The sequence below is a fragment of the Perissodus microlepis genome, chromosome 22 (assembly GCF_051167445.1).
Source record: "Perissodus microlepis isolate ML-2025 ecotype Zambia chromosome 22, ASM5116744v1, whole genome shotgun sequence".
Taxonomy (NCBI): domain Eukaryota; kingdom Metazoa; phylum Chordata; class Actinopteri; order Cichliformes; family Cichlidae; genus Perissodus; species Perissodus microlepis.
The window spans coordinates 24,657,392-24,675,352 of NC_140481.1; the positions used below are offsets into that span (position 1 = coordinate 24,657,392).

The 17,961-nt window shown below is 41.4% G+C and overlaps 1 protein-coding gene across 2 annotated transcripts; it reads right to left on the minus strand.

Moving 5' to 3' along the window:
* Window positions 1–3,921: 3,921 nt before the first annotated feature.
* On the minus strand, window positions 3,922–17,237 carry tfap2e (transcription factor AP-2 epsilon). Of its 2 annotated transcripts, none has more exons than XM_084919711.1 (7): window positions 17,087–17,237; window positions 13,745–14,188; window positions 11,943–11,997; window positions 8,450–8,681; window positions 5,963–6,081; window positions 5,353–5,491; window positions 3,922–5,035 (listed from the first exon to the last, which is right to left on the minus strand). In XM_084919711.1, exons 1-7 carry the CDS (start codon window positions 17,123–17,125, stop codon window positions 4,774–4,776), a joined length of 1,290 nt encoding a protein of 429 aa, XP_084775837.1. In that variant the 5' UTR covers window positions 17,126–17,237; the 3' UTR covers window positions 3,922–4,773. The 2 variants fall into 2 exon arrangements, with proteins under 2 accessions (XP_084775837.1, XP_084775838.1); XM_084919712.1 differs by lacking the exon at window positions 17,087–17,237 and adding an exon at window positions 16,295–16,576.
* Between the last annotated feature and the right edge of the window lie 724 nt (window positions 17,238–17,961).

Consider the following 17,961-nt stretch of genomic DNA (forward strand, 5'->3'; position numbering starts at 1 on the left):
CCTGATTGATCACATGAGCAGGTATTTCAAAGCTAGCACAAAAACACAACTCCCCCTCAATCTGATTCCATTTAAGATGATATAACAAAGGTTATACCAGAGCAGCCACTCTAGTTTTAACAGAGAGACCAGTCAAACCAGTCAATGGGCTTTCAAAATAAAGTGAAGAAGGGTTAACAACAAAGAACAACTGACTTCACAACCTCACGTACAAATAAATGATAAACTACAATTTCACTTGAAATTAGAGAAGATTGCATACGGCTGATTGGTTCAGTTTGATATATACACCCTGAGATTGTCATTTCAAATTTTAAAGAGAAGTATTCTCATCCAAAGTCAATTTCGTGCATTTGTATAAAATAGTTATGAAGTTTGTTAGCTATAAATTTCCATAAGGGGACTTAAATTTAACCAATCCAGTCTACATCAAGGTCCGAACAGTAGATAAAGTTTGGGTTTGTTTTTTTTAAAAGAGGGGCACAAAGAAAGTAGATGAACCTTGTAAACTTTTGCTACAATAGCTAAAACAGTTTCCGATCGATGTTGGTCTGTTCCGTCTCAGTTTTTTCTCTCCCTAAATATTCAAAGATGGTGTTTAGAAAGGCTAAAAAAAGCAGTTTATCTGCTCAGAGGACGGTGGTTTATGTTGTTAATTATCTTCACTGTCCTGGTTTTTAGTTATTCACCGGTATTGAGGAAGTGGTTACTTTTCTGGACATCAGCTGAGTTTTTAAATACTTTTTTCTATTTTTTTGGCAAAAATACTAAAGAGAAATACATCCTTGGATCATTCTGTGCCGCTGCAAAAGTATAAAATATCCTTCATTTATACCAAAAGTTTGAGAATTTCTGTTACAGTAGCCAAACCCCCAAACACAGCCTTAAATATAAAAGCTTAAAGAATAGCTCAATAACAGCAAAGTTTGGCAACATAAATACCTCAATGAGGAAAAACTAAATCATGAAATGCATTTAACTAATTAGAGACAACAAAATACAATAGAAGGCTTTATCAAGTGAAACAGCTCAAATTTATATAAAGAAAAACAGATTAAAAATGGATTTCTAACTGTAATTAAAAGTATAATATAAACTGAGAATGAATCAAGTGTATTCAAGCTTGCGTTCAGACCACATTAAATGGTTTAGAGGGCCACCACTGGACCACGGTCCACACTTTAAACCCCGGATATGTTTATTTTTACCCTTTTATATCTAATTTAAATCCTTTTATTGCTAAAAATTTGTCCAGTACTGAACCTTTAAGTGGAAATAAAAGAAATGAATCTTTGTGATTCACTAACAAGAAGCTGAAACTCATAAAAAAGTGTTCATCGGTTTTGTCTGCGTATCAGAAGCATTACAGTAAACGAGCACACTTGCATGCAGCTGGAAATAAGAAAACCAGGCCAACCTCACAGCTGAGCTGGTGTGTGTTAGAGCGACTGTAAACCCATGTGTATGAGAGAGGCAGCGTGTGTGTGGCTCCATCATCCCATCTCCTCTCTCCGCCACAGACAGGTGATTAATAAACATTAAACAATCCCTCCTCTCTCAAACACACCGGAATCTGACGGGAAGAGCAGCATATGTTTGCCTGGAGGCACAGAGAGAGATGGAGAGCGGCCCTGCTGAGTGTCAGATAGAGGGAGAGAAAAGGCGTGGGGGGGGGGGAGTTAGGTTACAGAGACGGAGATGAAGGGATGGGGTGGGAGGGGTGAGGGCGCTCACACAAGAGGGTAATGAGATGGGAGGAGAGAAGGGGAGATACAGCAGGTAGAGATGTCTGAGAATGTATGAGCAGGCGACATGTATGTGTGCGTTCCCTGGAAAGCAGTAATTGTGCTTAGCGTCTCATCCTGGTTAAATAAAGTGAAGGACTGAGCATGAGCGGAGAGAGGTGGTCTGTGGGAGACGCGTGGAACAGACAGATGGGTTGAGGGGGAGCTGAGGTGTGCCAAGTTGGGCGCTGGAGGTCGTACTACTCCCAGGTACAGCGCTCAGGGCTGCAGCTGTGACACTGCTGTCTCCACAGGGGCCTCTGATGGAGGCCTGCATGCAAAAGAGGGTCACTGACGTTTTTTGGGGCCTTTGGGGAGCCATAGAAAGTATAAAAGATGGACATTGCTTCCAGGTCCGAAAGTTATTCCAAGGTATAAGTGCCTTAAATCTGAATTTTATTGAACCTCCACCAGAGGCTGAATCCTCTTGAAAGGCTTAGAAGTCTTTTCGTTGGAACGGTCTTTGGCTTCCTCTCTCTGTGATCTCAGTAAACAATTTTTCGATTAGTTTATATTCTCATTTAGGAGATTATGTACATGTACAATTGAAAAAAAAAAAAGACATTTATTTTGGAAATTACTGTCATTTTTAGAATCAGAAAGGAAAATGATCCAGGATGTGGTTTTAGAACAAAAGCTTTGAGGATTCAGCTCAAGGATTTAAAACATGGCTTCACTAACCAAAAGCTCTCTCTGGCTTTTAATAATAATAATAATAATAATAATAATAATAATGGTCAGAGACAGTCACAACAGTGCTGCTGGAGGCCATTTTTTTAGGTCTGGCAATTCAAATCGATTCAATTCAATTTTGTTTATTTTGTGCCAAATCACAACAACAGCTGCCGGAAGGCACTTATAAAGTATAAACCCAAAAATAATACAAAGAAAATCCCAACAATTAAACAACTCCCTTTGAGCAAGCACTTGGCAAGAGTGGGAAGGAAAAACTCCCTTTTAACAGGAAGAAAAACCTGGCAGAACCAGGCACAGGGAGGGGCAGCTATCTTTTGAGACCGGTTGAAGGTGAGCGGAGGAAAACAGGTGCAGTGCTCATCATTTTCCTCTTTGGACAAAGGAGCAGATTCCGGTGCTGCTAATGGGTTAACAACATTTCCCTCCCCTCTCCAGCTCTCTTGGGTAACTGTCCTTCTTTTGAGACCGTGGTGAGACACGGCTAACCTTCTGGAAATGACCTCTATTTATGTGCCATCCCAGAGGAGCCAGATTACCTAACCCACACTCTGTAGGGTCCAAGTATCGCCTCGTGCTATAGGTACGCTGACCCCTAACCACTGTTTTGGGGGTTGTCTAATTGTTGCCCCTCAAGTGCACCTGTTTTTAACTTCATTAACACCGAAGCAGCTGAAACTGATTAACAACCCCCTCTGCTACTTAGCTGACCACATCAATATCCCAGAATATTTACTGACTTGATACTCTGATTAAAATGTTTTCCTTTCATTTTCTTTTTTTTTTTAGCAGTATCTGGCTGCTGTTGAAATTTATCAGTGACAGACTGATCCTAACATCTACTGATTTTCTGTTTAATAATGTAAATGTAACTTTTCTTTTGGGTTTGGGCTTTTGGTCCTAACGGCGTCACTTTGGGCTCGGGGTGATTGCTTTGTGACATTTTTTCTGAGAGTGAAGTAGACTCCTGCATCTCCTCTGGGCTCTGCTTTCAAGCTTTAGAAAAACCAGCCTGTAACTGAAGATTTTAGCCAATTTGGTTTGACACTCTGAAGACTTTCACCTCTGAGAGCAGGGTCTAAGTCATGCGTGAAGCCAGGAGTCAGTATGCTCTTATGCGTTACCTCTTATAAAGCACATACATTGTGCCTGTGCTCATCTGGTGGGAGGTAGAGGAGCCAGGCTGGGTTTTTCTTTGTTTCTTCCTCAAATTTAGGATTTATTGTGCCTTGTGCAGATTTTTGCCTACTGCAGCTTTAGGCGTTGGATGCAGTCCTTGCTATGACATTTCTGTTGGAACTTTGCCCATGGGGATCAATAAAAATAAAAGGCACAGAGATTTACAATCAAGGCAAATAAAAGCAGTGGCCAGTACCATTCAGCTGCACCTCAAGGTGCTGTTGTTGTTTTTTTATACTGTATCAAAAACGAGAAACTCCACCACTCAGTTCTTAATTCTTTAATAATATATTACATTTATGCTGTAATACAATAATAATAACAACAGTAATAACATTAATAATAAACATACACAGAAAGTACAAAATGATTTGTGTTATTTTCTTAAGTTACCAACACGCAGTACTTCAAAATAAAAGAAAACAAATCTTCTTTAGCTGCCTCTCGTACCTTCCTTCACCCTTGCTGCTAGAGAATCCAGAGAACTCGATTTCCCATGACCACCCACCATGAAGGACTACAAATGGAAGCTGGGTTTGTCCAATCGGATGGATCAAAAAGGCTTCCAAAGTTCCAGAGAGGGGCAAAGAGCAGGTTTTTGTCTCGGATATGGCTTATGGCGCTTCCAGATGAGTTCAGTTCAAACTTTCTGTGTGTGTGTGTGTGTGTGTGTGTGTGTGTGTGTGTGTGTGTGTGTGTGTGTGTGTGTGTGTGTGTGATGACAGCGGGGGCTTCTAACACACACATAATAGTGGCATGTTTAGTAAATAAAAGGCAGGGGGAAATAACCAAAAGCATACTGCCATAAGTGGAAACTCATCCTGAAAAGACGCCATCGTGACACCAACCAGCTACTGAGAAGAGAGGTCCATGCGTCATTTTGAGCGAGGTGGCTGTGGACACACATTACAGTACAGATATCATCATAAGCCCCGCCTCCTCAGTGAGAGGGGAGGGGCTATAGAGGTTTCGAGGAGGTAAAAGTCTCAGTTTGTATCCTGAGGGCAAAGGTAAAGATGCAGAGGGTGTCAGTCAAGTCTTTTCTCCCTCTTTTCTCTTCCCTTCTGCCTCTCATCCATCCATCCATGCATTCATCCACACATGTGTTCCCCTCCCTCTATTTGCGGTGCTTCATCTCCTTGTCATGGTGGCTCTTCCCTCCACCCTCTCCTTTGTCCAGCAATTTGATCGCCTCCATCAGGTAGCTCTGGAAGGCGGAGAGCGCCGCGCAGATGGCGGGTGTACCGAAGCCGTGGGTGAGCAGGCTGAAGTGGGTGAGGCTTCCCTGGACGCCCGGCTCCAGGCAGGGGGTGGGTCGACTGGCACCTAGCGGGGAGCGGTCCTGGGACATGAGGTCCACAAACTCTTTACAGATTTCCCTGAGAAGAAACAAGATCAGCCTTTTAGAAGCATTCGACTGTGATCTGTTAGACCTTCATATCTAACAGGAGTTCTCTTTAAATGACAACTATAATAATCTCATCATTCTTCTTGCAGTCCACAAACAACACACAAACTAACTTTTTAAATGTTCATGTCTGACCACTTCTGAGAAACAGAATGGCGCTGGTTTTTGTACGAGACTAGTTGAAAGCAAGAAGAAACGCTGAATATCACCAGCCTCACGCTTTAAAAGCTATTTCATGCAAGATTAATTCAAGAGTGAAATGAGCAGAAGAGGAGACCAGCCACTCACTTGGTGGCGAGCAGCATGCTGCGTCGCGTTGGGAGCTGGTCCGGCTCGCTCTGCCTGCACAGATACTCGGCCGTGGCTCTGGCTGGGAACTCTGTTTCACACACGTAACCGAAATCCCGCGCCAGATGGACGGCCTCACCTGGACGGGGAGAAGAGGGAGTTTGGATTAAAAAGAAGCTCGAGCTGAAATTTGCACATGGATTTTTTTTTTCACGTTCAGGGCTTCAGTTTAGTTTAAATCAAGTAATTATTCAGATAAAGACTTTTAAATATACACAACTGACTGTTCGGGTCAGGTCAAGATAAACTCACTAACCACTTCGCTCACTTTCACCACTCAAACAGTTCACTGCTCTCTGGCTACAGATGCAGTTTTTTAAAGGACACCCTCCATGTCTGTGTGTGTGTGTGTGTGTGTGTGTGTGCGTGCACTCGCGCGCGCACGCATGCAGCCATCCATGCTGTGGCTGTTTATTCATGTGTGCTCACGCAGGGATTTTTCTGTGTGAATATGTGTCTCTATCTGTCAGGATGTATGCAGGTCACTGTATATGTGTACGTGCCTCTGTGTATATATGTGTGTGTGTGTTTGCATGTGTGTTTTTCCTACCCTCCACTAGAGATGTTAGCAGAGTGACGTTGGCTGCCTTGCGTCGCCCGGCGGGCAGGTTGAGGCCAATCTTCTCCAGACGCTCTCTCAGACAGCGGCCACCATTCTTTGACTTCGCCCTGAGGGGGGGACAGGGAAACAGAGGGAGCAGTTTTAGGAGATGCTTCTTGTGTATTTGTGCGTGTGCGTGCGTGCGAGTGTGTTTATCTTTATAACTTTTGTTGTGGTGTGCTTCTGTGTGGCCCTCTGTACGTGTGTGTGTGCACGAAGCTAAACTCTCCCTATGTTCCCTGTCAGCTCCGATACTATCCAGTATTCTTCTCAATGTTTTTCTGCTTTGCCTCTTTATATTCGAGTAAAATTTAAAGCCAATGAATCCTGCTCATTGTTGATTTATTAAAGCTCTTCAGACCTCAATCACATAATTCATATAGACTTTATGTTTGGAGACACATACGATTTTCTTTGCAATAACCTTTAAATTTAAGGTAGATAACGGGCAGTAGTATATGAAATAAGTAATTCTACAGTGTAAAAAGATATTCTGCATTAAAAATACTACTTTAGAAGAAGCATAGTAAGGCAGTGTTATCAAAAAATCCCTTAAATATTTCTACATTTCATATTAATATGAAATAGGGACTGATTTATGCATCATATGCGAGTTTAAGCCACTTTACAAACTGTAATGTTTTACACATTTTCTTACAGGAGATAAAAATGAACCAAAACATAACAAACATACAGAATAAAACAAATATCTTAAAAATCTGCAACACTGCACCAATTTTCCAAAGTAACCAGGTACCAAATAATTGGAATAGGGTTCATTTCTTAATCTGCAAAAGCATAAAGTGGATTAAGCAGAGGCACCTCAAAGTGATAGGCAGCGATGTATTGTTATCACTGGGGTATCTGTATCTCTCTGCAGGGGAGGCACTGGGTTTTTACGGCCCTTTAGATCTTTTAATTATGTCCTCTCAAAGTATTTCAGCCTGCAACTCAAATCATGAAGTTGTTCTCTCGCCCCGAGGCCGTAGTTCATTAAACCGCATTGCTTCTCTTGTGATTTAGTCTCATGACCCATTTTGGGTCCTCGGTGCTGGTCCTGTAGTTAGACTAAAATCAATCTTATTCTGAAAAGCTGAAAGCAGAAACGTCCTAATGTATGGCGTGTATTGTAAAGAGTGAGACCGTTACAATAACTAACGCGACATGATTAATGTGGCCAAAAAGAATTCACAATAGAGATATTAATGAAGTGCAGAAGAGAGAACTGAAATGACAGCTGCGTGATTCATAATTCATAATATCATAATATTAAACATTATTAGACTCTGTTTATTATTGCCATTATATAAATATTTCATTTTTAAATATCATGGTCATTGTCGGTCCTCGTTTATTATTTCTCCTCTATTTAATAAATAAAGGAAGTTTCTACCAGGAGCCTGACTGGAGTGGTAACTTGATCCCACGCTCAAAGGTCAAAAATACAGAAAATGTAGTTCCTGTGTAGTTTTCTTACGCTGTTGTGTTTCTAGACTACATTTCCCATAAATCCTGGTTATTGTTTGGTTTTTTATACCTCTCTGAAGAAGATAAACAAGTCACATGTGCATTTTCCTTCTTTGTGTTGTGTCATAAAGCAGCACCTAGCAGGTAAAGCGTATTATATAGTAGGGGTATCAAACATAAGGCCCAGGGGCGAGAATGGGTCCAGCAAAGACTTCAATCCGGCACAAAGGGCAGCCCATGAAAATTTAGAGAAGGGCAAATATTTTGGACTTTAAACTGTATTTTGTATCATGTTTTAGAGCTTTTTCCTACAGATGAAGATCTCCTCCATGGACACTCATACTATACCAAAGAAATGTAATAATTATAAACATTTAAATGACAGAATAGTTCTTGTTTTTTCACCGTCAAATGCAGAAATTTATTATTATATACAGATTTTTTATTTTTATTTTTTTACATTTTCTGTGAATTAACAAAAACTTTCTGTTTTATAATTACCTAACAGTCTTGGACTTGAAAGCTACCAAAATCTTTTCTGTAATTTTACATATTAATTTCTTACAAATTAAGCCCAAAGAGTCAGGCTGTCGGAACTGCGCTTCTTCTTATCTCTGCGATTAAATGTGTAGTTGAACTTCTTTACACTGACAGAAAGAAGAGTTTCACTGGTCTGACCCCTTACTTAAGATCAAACTAGGTTTCATGTAGCCCATGATGTAAAATTAGTGTGACATCCCTGTTACAGAAGATCAAATTCAACCAGTTCAACCAGTAACCGATGCTCCTGCTGAGGGCTGCTCCGTTTTACCACATTTTTGGGTCCTAATGAGGTAAAGTTAGCATTTTTCCATTCATTAAAAAAAGAAAAGGTTTGTATTTTTCTTGTGCTTTAATCTTTAAAGCCCAACTAAATAAAAACATCTTTACATCTAAGTCGCACCCTCTCGTTCCCCGTCTGCTTCTCACCTGCGGAGGACTCCTCCCAGCAGAGAAGCGTTGAGGCACTCAGGTGGGGAGAGGCGTCTCTGCACCTCCCCAACTGTCACCTTGTACTTGGAGGTGGAGCTGAGCAGCGACAGGCGACCTGGGACTGAACAGAAGACCTCTGCCGGGTTGGAGACGCACCCCACTCCAAGACCCTCCTTACCGATGGACAAGGCAGACAGGGACGAGCCGTTCAGCTTGGACGGGATGGGAACTGTGGGGCAAAAGGGGGATGAAAGGTGATTATTAAAGCAACAAAGACTGGATGAGGAGGGATAAAAGGATACAGATCATCAATCTTAACATATGTCATGTGTGGCGACGATTGTGAATGACTGTGTGACAGCGTGCTCCTCCCCTCCTGATTAATCTATTCAGTGCAATGTTCTCCCCTGCGTCGACAGCTCTAATTCCGGAGCGCCGCTTGTTGATTCTGTTCCTTAAGCTGCAGGTGGTTGCATTTTAACTGCGCATTCTTAAATAGCTTCGCTTCGCACCTCGAAGAGCTCAATTTGCACTTAACTATTTTAAATCGAGCTAAGAAGTTACACAGAGAAACCTTCAGGTGACTGGCCAGAGTCAGCAATCGAAGGCTACTCAGGTATAACACTCAGTGTACCTGTTGCTACCTGAGCAGCAAGGGCAGGGGCAGATTTCGTGTTCTCCAATGTTTATGTTGTGCGATGATGAAATTACTTTCTATTTGAGCAGAAATCCTCTGAATTGAGAAGAGTGGAGGAAGTCAGACGATTTGCTTTAAGACTGCATTTCCTTGGAAGGATACAAAGAGTCCTTAGATCTGCTCCTCGTCTGTTTAATGTGTTCTCATTGTGCTTTAATCTTTAGTGTTTTCAGATTTATATGTCTATAATTTTCGCCTCCTGCCACAGATTCAGTTTTCTCCGTATTCACACATTGTGGCCAAATGACTTTTAAAACATCAGCATGCTCCTTTAGAAACGATTTATGTGCACAGTAATAAAAACTGCTAACTATATGTCATCCAGAGTTATGAAGAGACTGTCTTTGGTGAATTATTTTGCTTTTAAATTTGAATATAAGCAGCACAAACATATTTCCATCCTCCTTCACTGCAATGTTGTGCGTGCAAAATCAACAATAAACTCAAACTGTTGGGATTTAGTGAAGCGATGTGAGAGAGATAGACATGTTTATATAGAGTTAACGGTAGAGAGAGGACAGGAAATGAAGACAGAGAGAGCGAAATGAGGGCTGACAGGCTATAAAGGTCCCTTGATAGTCTCAAAATGGGGATTATGTGGTTTGTGATGAGTGCTTTAAGCGACCAAAGAACATGGAAATATGTTGTTTTATTTTATTTATTTTAATTTAGGAGATCCAGTCCTTTAAGGTGAGATACACACAGTTAAATCTCTAGTCTGAGTATCACCGATGATGATGATGATGACGATGACGAGAAACTTTAAATCCTAAGCCAATATTTTTGTGGAGGGGAGCATAAATAGATTTTGATGCTCATCATTTTGAGTCTTATAATTATTAATAATTATTCAAAAATCTCATATTCAGATACCAAGGACATGCAGAGGGTTGGTGTGACAGAGGATGAGATGGAAGCAAATCAGTCAAGCAGGCAATCGCTGAAGGGAACATCCAAAGGAGAAGAAGAAGAAGGCATACTCCAATAGCACACAGTGTTAGGCTTAGCTGTCCTCAATGATGAGGACTCAAAATTTTGAAGGTTAAGGAATAAAATGAAGCAATCAAAGATCTTAGAAATCCAAAAGAATCTCTGGTTAAAGAAACCTTGAATCAATCTGGACGTATGTCTCTTTCATGTGAAAGAATCAGATCTTTTAGTTGAAGGTTGAAGTTGAGGACTTATTTAACTCATGTAATAATAATTCCCTCAGCCTCACTTCCTGTGGTCGTTCCATGCCTCATAGCTCTGCAATCTATCTTATCCTTTCAGTCTTTTGAAAGAAACATTGTCTGTAAAACTGTACTAACGCTGGCGTGCCAGCTCCCTTGTTGCACTGAGAGGGTGCGCAACAGCGGGTGGCCTCTTTGCAACTCCCTGCTATGCAGCGCAGATTCCCCCCAAACTGCACACAATCTCTAAAATCGCCTCATTCACAACGAGCCGATTAACCAGGCGACGAGGCCGCAGAGCAGCAGAGTTTTTCTCCAAAGCTCCCCTCCTTTGTCATCTCCCTGCCCCTCCCTCTCTTTCTCTTATCATCTTTCACTCTCTTGCTTTACTCTTTCGTGTGCCTCCCACTTGTCGTACCCCCCCCCCCTTCTCCCTCCTTGCTTGTCTTCTTCCCCCCTTATGCTCTATCTCATTTTTTTCTCCCTCATGGATTTTCTTATTCATGAGGGCTCTAGGTTTGCTCTGCTATCTGCTGCGAGTGCTCGCCGTGGAGAGTCTCGCTGCGGTAATTGATCAATTCTAAGCGTTTGGCAAACAAGTGGAATCACTGTCATTTCATCAGATGACTGCAGCAGAGAGATTCAGGGAGTCTGAATGAAACCAGAAATGTGTAAAGCCGCTCCCAGGGCTTGATTTGGAGAATTACACCAAATCAAGCGGCAGTTTCAGGGGAAACTTTAAGGTGTGGACGGCCAGACCAGTTAGGATTTTTAAGGTTTTGTGCAGTAAAAGAAGCACAGAATGTTTTTGTTTTGTTTCGTTTTTTTATTGTGCATGCATGTTTAAATTTGAAGTTTTTCTCGTTCTAAAGAAATACAACAAAGAACCAACGTTGCTTAAGTGTTATTTCTCTCATTCTGTCAGTCATTTCATAACACAGCGGGTGCCATCTTTAGCCTGTTTTTGTGCAAAACCTCCCTTTTTTAAAAAATGCACCTGAGCAGGGCGTCTATCTGTTTTCAAAGCATCGCGCTTGACACCAGCTACAAATCCAACATGAATTTTCTAATCGCGCCCCTGTGTCTTCTGCCACTCGGAGTCGGTAATATTAGTGTGATCATACTCTGCAAATTTCCCCACAACTCCTCTTTTATCATGTTCCCCTCCCTTTTCTTCCTTGCCCCACTTCTCTCTGCTCCTCACTCTAAGCCTAACACACACACACACACACACAGACACACACGTACACATTCTCATATGACCATGAACAGTTCATTAAGAATGTGTGCCTTTGGGGTGAAGTCTGCAGCTGAGTATTAGAGGACTTCTTGACTTCAAATGAAATAGCAAAACAGAATTATTTATAGTGTGTGTGAGAGTGTGTGTTCATGTGTGCGTGTGTAAGAGAGAGAGAGAGTGCAAGAGAGTGAGAGAGGCTGGTGTTGGAGTGCCCCTAAACACAAAATCCCCTTCAGCGTGTATGGCACAATTATATAGGTGCACACTTAGACACAAATGCACACATACACAATTGATCTTTTCTCTCTTGCTCTCTGACACACACACACACACACACACACGTGCACACACAGACGCACACGCAGCTCTTCTACCTCTTACCTTTTTTAATGACAGAGTGGTCGAGGATGCCCAAGGCTGATCCTTCCTCCATTCCCTGTGTCAGACAGACAGACAGTCACTATCATTTATCCACCGGCCTCAGAGCCACCACACACTCACACACAGAGACACACACAGAGATATACAGCTTGTCTCTCTCAGGCCAAAGCAAGATGGAAGGTCCAACATTTACTTTCCCCTCACAGCACATATGAGCACCATCAATATCCAAGTAAATAATAAAAGCAAATTTGATTTAGTGCAAGTTGCTTTGTGCAACAGAGAAAGTAAATGAGGTGAAGTTGTGACGCACAAAGCAGTTTACATTTCTTTTTAATCAAAAAGAAGACGTGTCACTTCATTTCAATTCTATAAGCCTAAAGCAATAAAACGTTTGGAACAAAGGCGATTTTTTTGGACAGAAAAAGCAACATAAAAATCATTAATACATCTGCATAATATGTGTTAGGTAAAAATAAATAAATCTATCTTTTTAAATCATAAGAAAATGCGATTTACTGATAAGTGAAGTGTGGCTCAGCGATTCAAAGACTAAATTAGAAACATTTGAAGTTTTCTCTGATTGAAAGTAAAATCGTGTTGCAGGGCCCGAGTCTCATGTTGCCTCCTTTGTGCTGACACTATGAGAGGGTTCAAACGCGGAGGATATAATCCATTAATCAAATAAAAGTCCCTGTCAAGTGGGAGCGTTTAACAGCAACATGCCCGGGTTGACTCCTCGCCCGGCGCTCCTCTCAGACGTTTCTTTTCTATTAATGACCGTGCAGATCAATTGGTCTCGGTGTGTGTGTGTGTGTCTGTGTGTGTGTGTTTTTTTTTTCTTCTGCGAGGAGGCAACAAACAGCGTCTGCAGCTGCACCTGCTGCAGGGAAGCTGACTGCTCAATAAACCATAGAAACTATTCTTCTCCCCCTAAAAACCTGCAGAAGGCAAAAAGACTGCAGAATCACTTTGTGTCTGCGCGAGACGGAGGATAATGCTGGAGTGGATAATAAAATGGAGTGAGGCCAAATTGCTATTATTCATTTAACGAATGCAGTTTTTTATATTCATATTTTAGGGTATCGTTTTTATTGTGGATAATCCATTAAAAAAAGCTTAGAAAAAAAAACTTATATACAAAAAGATTTCAAGTAATAAAACTGAAAACTGAAACATTAACTGATATAAAAACCATCTAAGACATGTCGTTATTGATCATGTCCAGCACAAACGGATAAAGCAGGAAAACAGACAACTGTAAGATGTAGAGATTAAGAAATTTAAAGACTATTTTTTTCTTGTCTTGAGAAATCAGCGTGCTGCTGTTTCCTTTGCTGTTTCGGTGTCAGACGCTAAAATTAAAGTATCAATTTTTAGGGAAAAATATAAAACTGCAGCTCTGAAGGTGTTTAAAAAAACAAAAAAACAAATAAATAACATAAAAAATAATTTTAAATTAATTACCAGAGTTGTAAATTACACGTTTCGCTTTTTATGTAGATGTTTTAGTGTGGCCTGCATCTTTATAAACTCTTATTTGGAATTAAAGATAAATTGCCCTGAGGCCTTTTCGCCGCACTGCGCGTTTTCTAGAATTTAGTAGAATTTAGTAGTATTTATTTACATACGCTAATTTTATAATATTTCATTATCATAAAGGATAATTATTGAAGCACAACAAATACGAGCGTTTTAAGAAAAAATGCGTGCGTCTTTATCGTGTGCCGATTGACTTTTACGCACGGACTTCTCGAGCAGCAGTGCCAACGCAACACAAGCGGAAAAACAAAAAAAGTCACCTGAAGATCATCCAGGCCGTGATGTCCCAGGTGCATCCCGAGAGGACCGTCTCCGAGAGCTGCAGCCCCTTCCCCGAGACCGTGCAGCAGCCGCGGGACAGCTGGATACTCCCGACGGGGGTCCAGGCTCAAAGCCCGGTGAGACTGTGATAGTAGCCCCCCTTCCTCGGAGCGCGACCTCTGCGAGTGCCACGCTGCTTGCTGGTGCTGATGGATGGAGTTGATGGAGGGGTAGGGGTCTGACAGGTGGGAATAAGCAGAGTCCTGGCTCTGAGAGTATGGCAGTGAAGACTGTGGATAGGGGGGTGGAAAGTAGGGAGGCTGGAAGTCTGAGGCCGGAGTGTGGCAGAGCGGGGGAGCCGAGGAGTAGGCGGCCTGGTTCAGGGAGGACAGCTGGGAAAGGCGCCCGCTCGGCGAAGAGCCGCTTAGCCCGTCTGCGCGGTCCTGCAGAGAATCAGAAAGTTTGTTTCATATCAGGAGCTCAACGTGCTCAGAGTTTCAGGGTTAAAAACATTGAGCTCAGGGCAAAAAAATATTTTAAACCAAAGCGTTATTTCCATAAAGGAATCGAGATTTTAAAAAGGAAAAATAAAAGAAACAAATAAGTCACAAAAACGCAAAATTAAATATGAAAAAAAGTTTTAATGTGTCAAAAATAAAAGTCGTGAATCCATAAATAAATATTTCCATTTCATTAGGGGCGGATGGAAATAGCAGCTGCGCTTGAAGTGATGCGCCGTGGCAGAAGACGCCCTTGGCATCGCTGCTGAAAAGTGTCAGAAAGGTCACTGCCACCAAGGAACTGCACAAAGGACAGGTAACGCACAGCAACAATAACAATAGCAGCACGTTGCTCCGGGAGGAGGCTCCATCTGTAAATAATCAGGGACTGCGTCAACAAACACAAACTGACCCCACGAGTGAAAATTAAAGCAAAAGAGGGGTTCATTCAGGCTGGCAAGGCGCGCGAAACCAAACGATAATTCAATGTGACTTCACAAGTTTGACCTCTCTTATTAAAAGAGATGCCAGTATGTTCACGCCGCTCTCTGTGTGTGTGTGTGTGTGTGTGTGTGTGTGTGTGTGTGTGTGTGTGTGTGTGTGTGTGTGTGTGTGTGTGTGTGTGTGCGCGCGCGCGCAAACATGTAGTCCACTAGCCTACATTTGGGCTCACACACACACGCATCCCGGTGAAATTTGATTTTTTTCTCAAAGCTGGGTCAACCTGATCGATGCTGTTGTGGTGGAAACAATGTCCATTATCTCCCTGCCAAAACTGCCGCCTTAAAAGCAGATATCGGTCAGCCCGGCACAGCTTTAGTCGTGCACCGCCTTTCACCCACAGATGAATGAAAAGGTGCATTTCGGGCAACAAGGAAAGAATGGGCAAAACAATTAACAGACAAACGGATATTTGCAAAAGTTTTATAACAACAAACAGCAAAATGTTTTTTTTATTAAAAAAATGCACTGTAAATATCGAAAATGTCAACAAAAGAGAGTCATAAATAATAAAGAAAAAATAAAGAAAGAGAAGAAAGGTAAGATTATAAGGTAACTGATGGGCCACAAATGAGAAGACACCTTAAGTAAAAGTGAAAATAATTATGTCTTCAGGTTTCTTCTTCTTCTTTCTTTTTTTTTTTTTTTTTTTTTAAAAATCTCCACTGAGGTGCAGTCCACCATTCCCTGAGGCAGATTGTTCCTGAGACTGGGACCACAGTGGCTCAGGGATGGTTCCCCATGCGTTTTTATTAAGAACCTTGGGAGAACCCGGAGGCCGGCTGCACAGAATGTAAGCCGGGATCAGCTTTGGTACATAACTATAAAACATGTCAGAGAGACTGACTGCTGCCAGGCCATTAAAACCCACTCAAATCATCTCTCAAAGAAATGCAACCTAATAACTTTAAATTAATATTATTATGGGCTTTCATATTTGTGATCAAGGTCGATATTCAGTACTACAATTACTCATACTGATTGTGCGTACTTGTGCATTTCAAATTTTATTCCCCAAATTCTCTCTATATAAAAAACTGCAAAACACAGAAAAAGATGAGCATCCTTCCACCGTGTGGACTCCTCATGGTCACTGTCTCAGCTGCTGTGACCGTGTGCAGACAGACAAAGAGCATCTCTGGGACAGATGCGCGGCGCAGTGTCAGTAAAGTCTAATTTTTGAAGTATCTGTGATTCTTTGGAACCACTTCTACAGGAAACCGAATTAACAGCAACGGTTGAACCACAAATCTTATATGGTTTAGAAAACAATAAACATAAATTACTATTACTCTGTAAGCTGACAGCTGCTGTAAAGAATTCAACGCACTGTTTAAGTCTTTTTCTGTATCTTAATATACTCCAATTTTGTTAATTTGTTTTACCGCCAGCTGCAATTGTTTTACGCACGTTCTATAAGGTTTACTGACATTTCTTATGCAAAAAACAAAATCCTTGTAAATTTGTGTTACAGTAACGACTAACAGACACCAGCAGCCTTGAAAATACTCAAAAAAACCCAACCCAGGACGACTCTGTCTAACTTACCATAGCCGAATAGGTGTGGATTAACATCTGGACCAGTCTGGACAGATCCCCAAAATTTAAAATTCAACAGGAGTCGAAGGCTTCCCACGGATCATAAGGTGTCACAAAAAATGTTCCCAGATGTAATCCAGGCCTTTATTAAAGGTCCATTCAATTCAGAGGTGCTGATATTTACTTTTCCTTATCTCTCTGTCTGCCGGGGCTCTTTACGCGCAGATGAAAAGCAACTGCCAGATACGAACACGCGCGTACAACACAACACAGAGTCCTGCAGCCTCTCCATGAGCGCACTACTTATAGGTTTTGCGCGCACCCGGCAGAATAAGGGGAGGGGTCGAGAGGAGCCACTTCCCTTAAAGAGATATATTCCTTCGCTTGTTTGTTTTGCCCCACGCTGATTGTACCGTTAGCTTTATTGTTGCCTTTTAAAATAGCGTCATGCAGGCTTTACGCACGAAGTAAGACTCCAGATGGGTTTTATTAGTAGTAAATATCCCTCAAAAATTCACATTTTCAACAAGGAAATCATCTCCCGTGATTCTTTTAACCTCTACGTTAAAAAGTTAGTCTTTTTACGCAGGAAATTTTAGAGGGATGGTTTAAAAATCTAAATTATTTTAATTGTTTCAACTTTTTTAATACACCTTGAGTATTTCACGGTTTGAACCGACTTTAATTATCTTCTGACATAAAAAAATAAATACATTTTAAAAAGACGTGTGCACCTTTTTACGCGCTTCTATATAAAACATAACAGACTCACAGAGCCCACCAATGAAAATAAAACTTTACCTGCGCGTTGTCAGTTTTAGTTCGGGATTTCCAGAGCATAATGGCGCTCGGACTGTACGTCAAGCTGCAGCTGAGGGGTTAGAGATGGATGGAGAGGAGAAGAGAGGAGACAGGCTGAAGGTGCAGAGGGGAGTGAGTTACTTTGAGAGACGATGCAGTAGTTTGTATGGATGAGTCAGAGAATAGAGCCGGGTGTGAGGAAGGAGGGGGGTTAGAAAAAACACAAAAGAGGGCGGTAGGTGACACGAGTCGAGGAGGGGGGCAACTGAAAACTTTTGTCACGGGTGGTGTGAGGACCATAGGATCAGCGGTGGAGGGGTTAAACATAGCTGATTGGTGATGATGGCCTGACAAATTATTAACCTAATCAAAAATTCACTTTAATATTTAGAAATATTCCAGAACTCAAAAAAATTAAATTTTCCCCGCATTTCTGAGTAAGTCTAATATCCGCTACAGCATTTAATTTTTGTTGCTAGATGACTGATATACGCCAGATTTAAGACTTTCAGCGTCCAGTAAAACGATGTCATAACTAAACACTGTTCTCTGTGCTGATGTGTTTTCACATATTTTTGTTTTATTAATAGCTTCACTATAATTTAATTATCAGCCTAATAATTGAAATAACTAAAACTCTGGAAATGTGGATAACGGAAGAAGTTTGCCAGTAAACAAGAACTTCACCACACATTAAGTGTCATTGCGCCATCTAGTGGAAACCGACTGAATGTCTGTTCAGTGAAATAAGGAAAATGTGCTCGGTATAAATGTACACCAGCCCAGTTCGCATTACACTGAACGTTTGACATAATACTTAAATTATACGATTCTAATCAAATGATTTAAATTAAGCATTATTTTAAGTTCATGTA

Bases quoted from the DNA above. Each gene is read 5' to 3' on its own strand.
- tfap2e (XM_084919711.1), bottom strand. From the start codon at position 17,125: ATGCTCTGGAAATCCCGAACTAAAACTGACAACGCGCAG. The intron at 6,082-8,449 runs GTGAGAAGCAGA...TCCCCCCCTCAG, and splicing joins CTGGGAGGAGTCCTCCGCAG to GGCGAAGTCAAAGAATGGTG. The intron at 5,036-5,352 runs GTGAGTGGCTGG...GTTTCTTCTCAG, and splicing joins AGCATGCTGCTCGCCACCAA to GGAAATCTGTAAAGAGTTTG.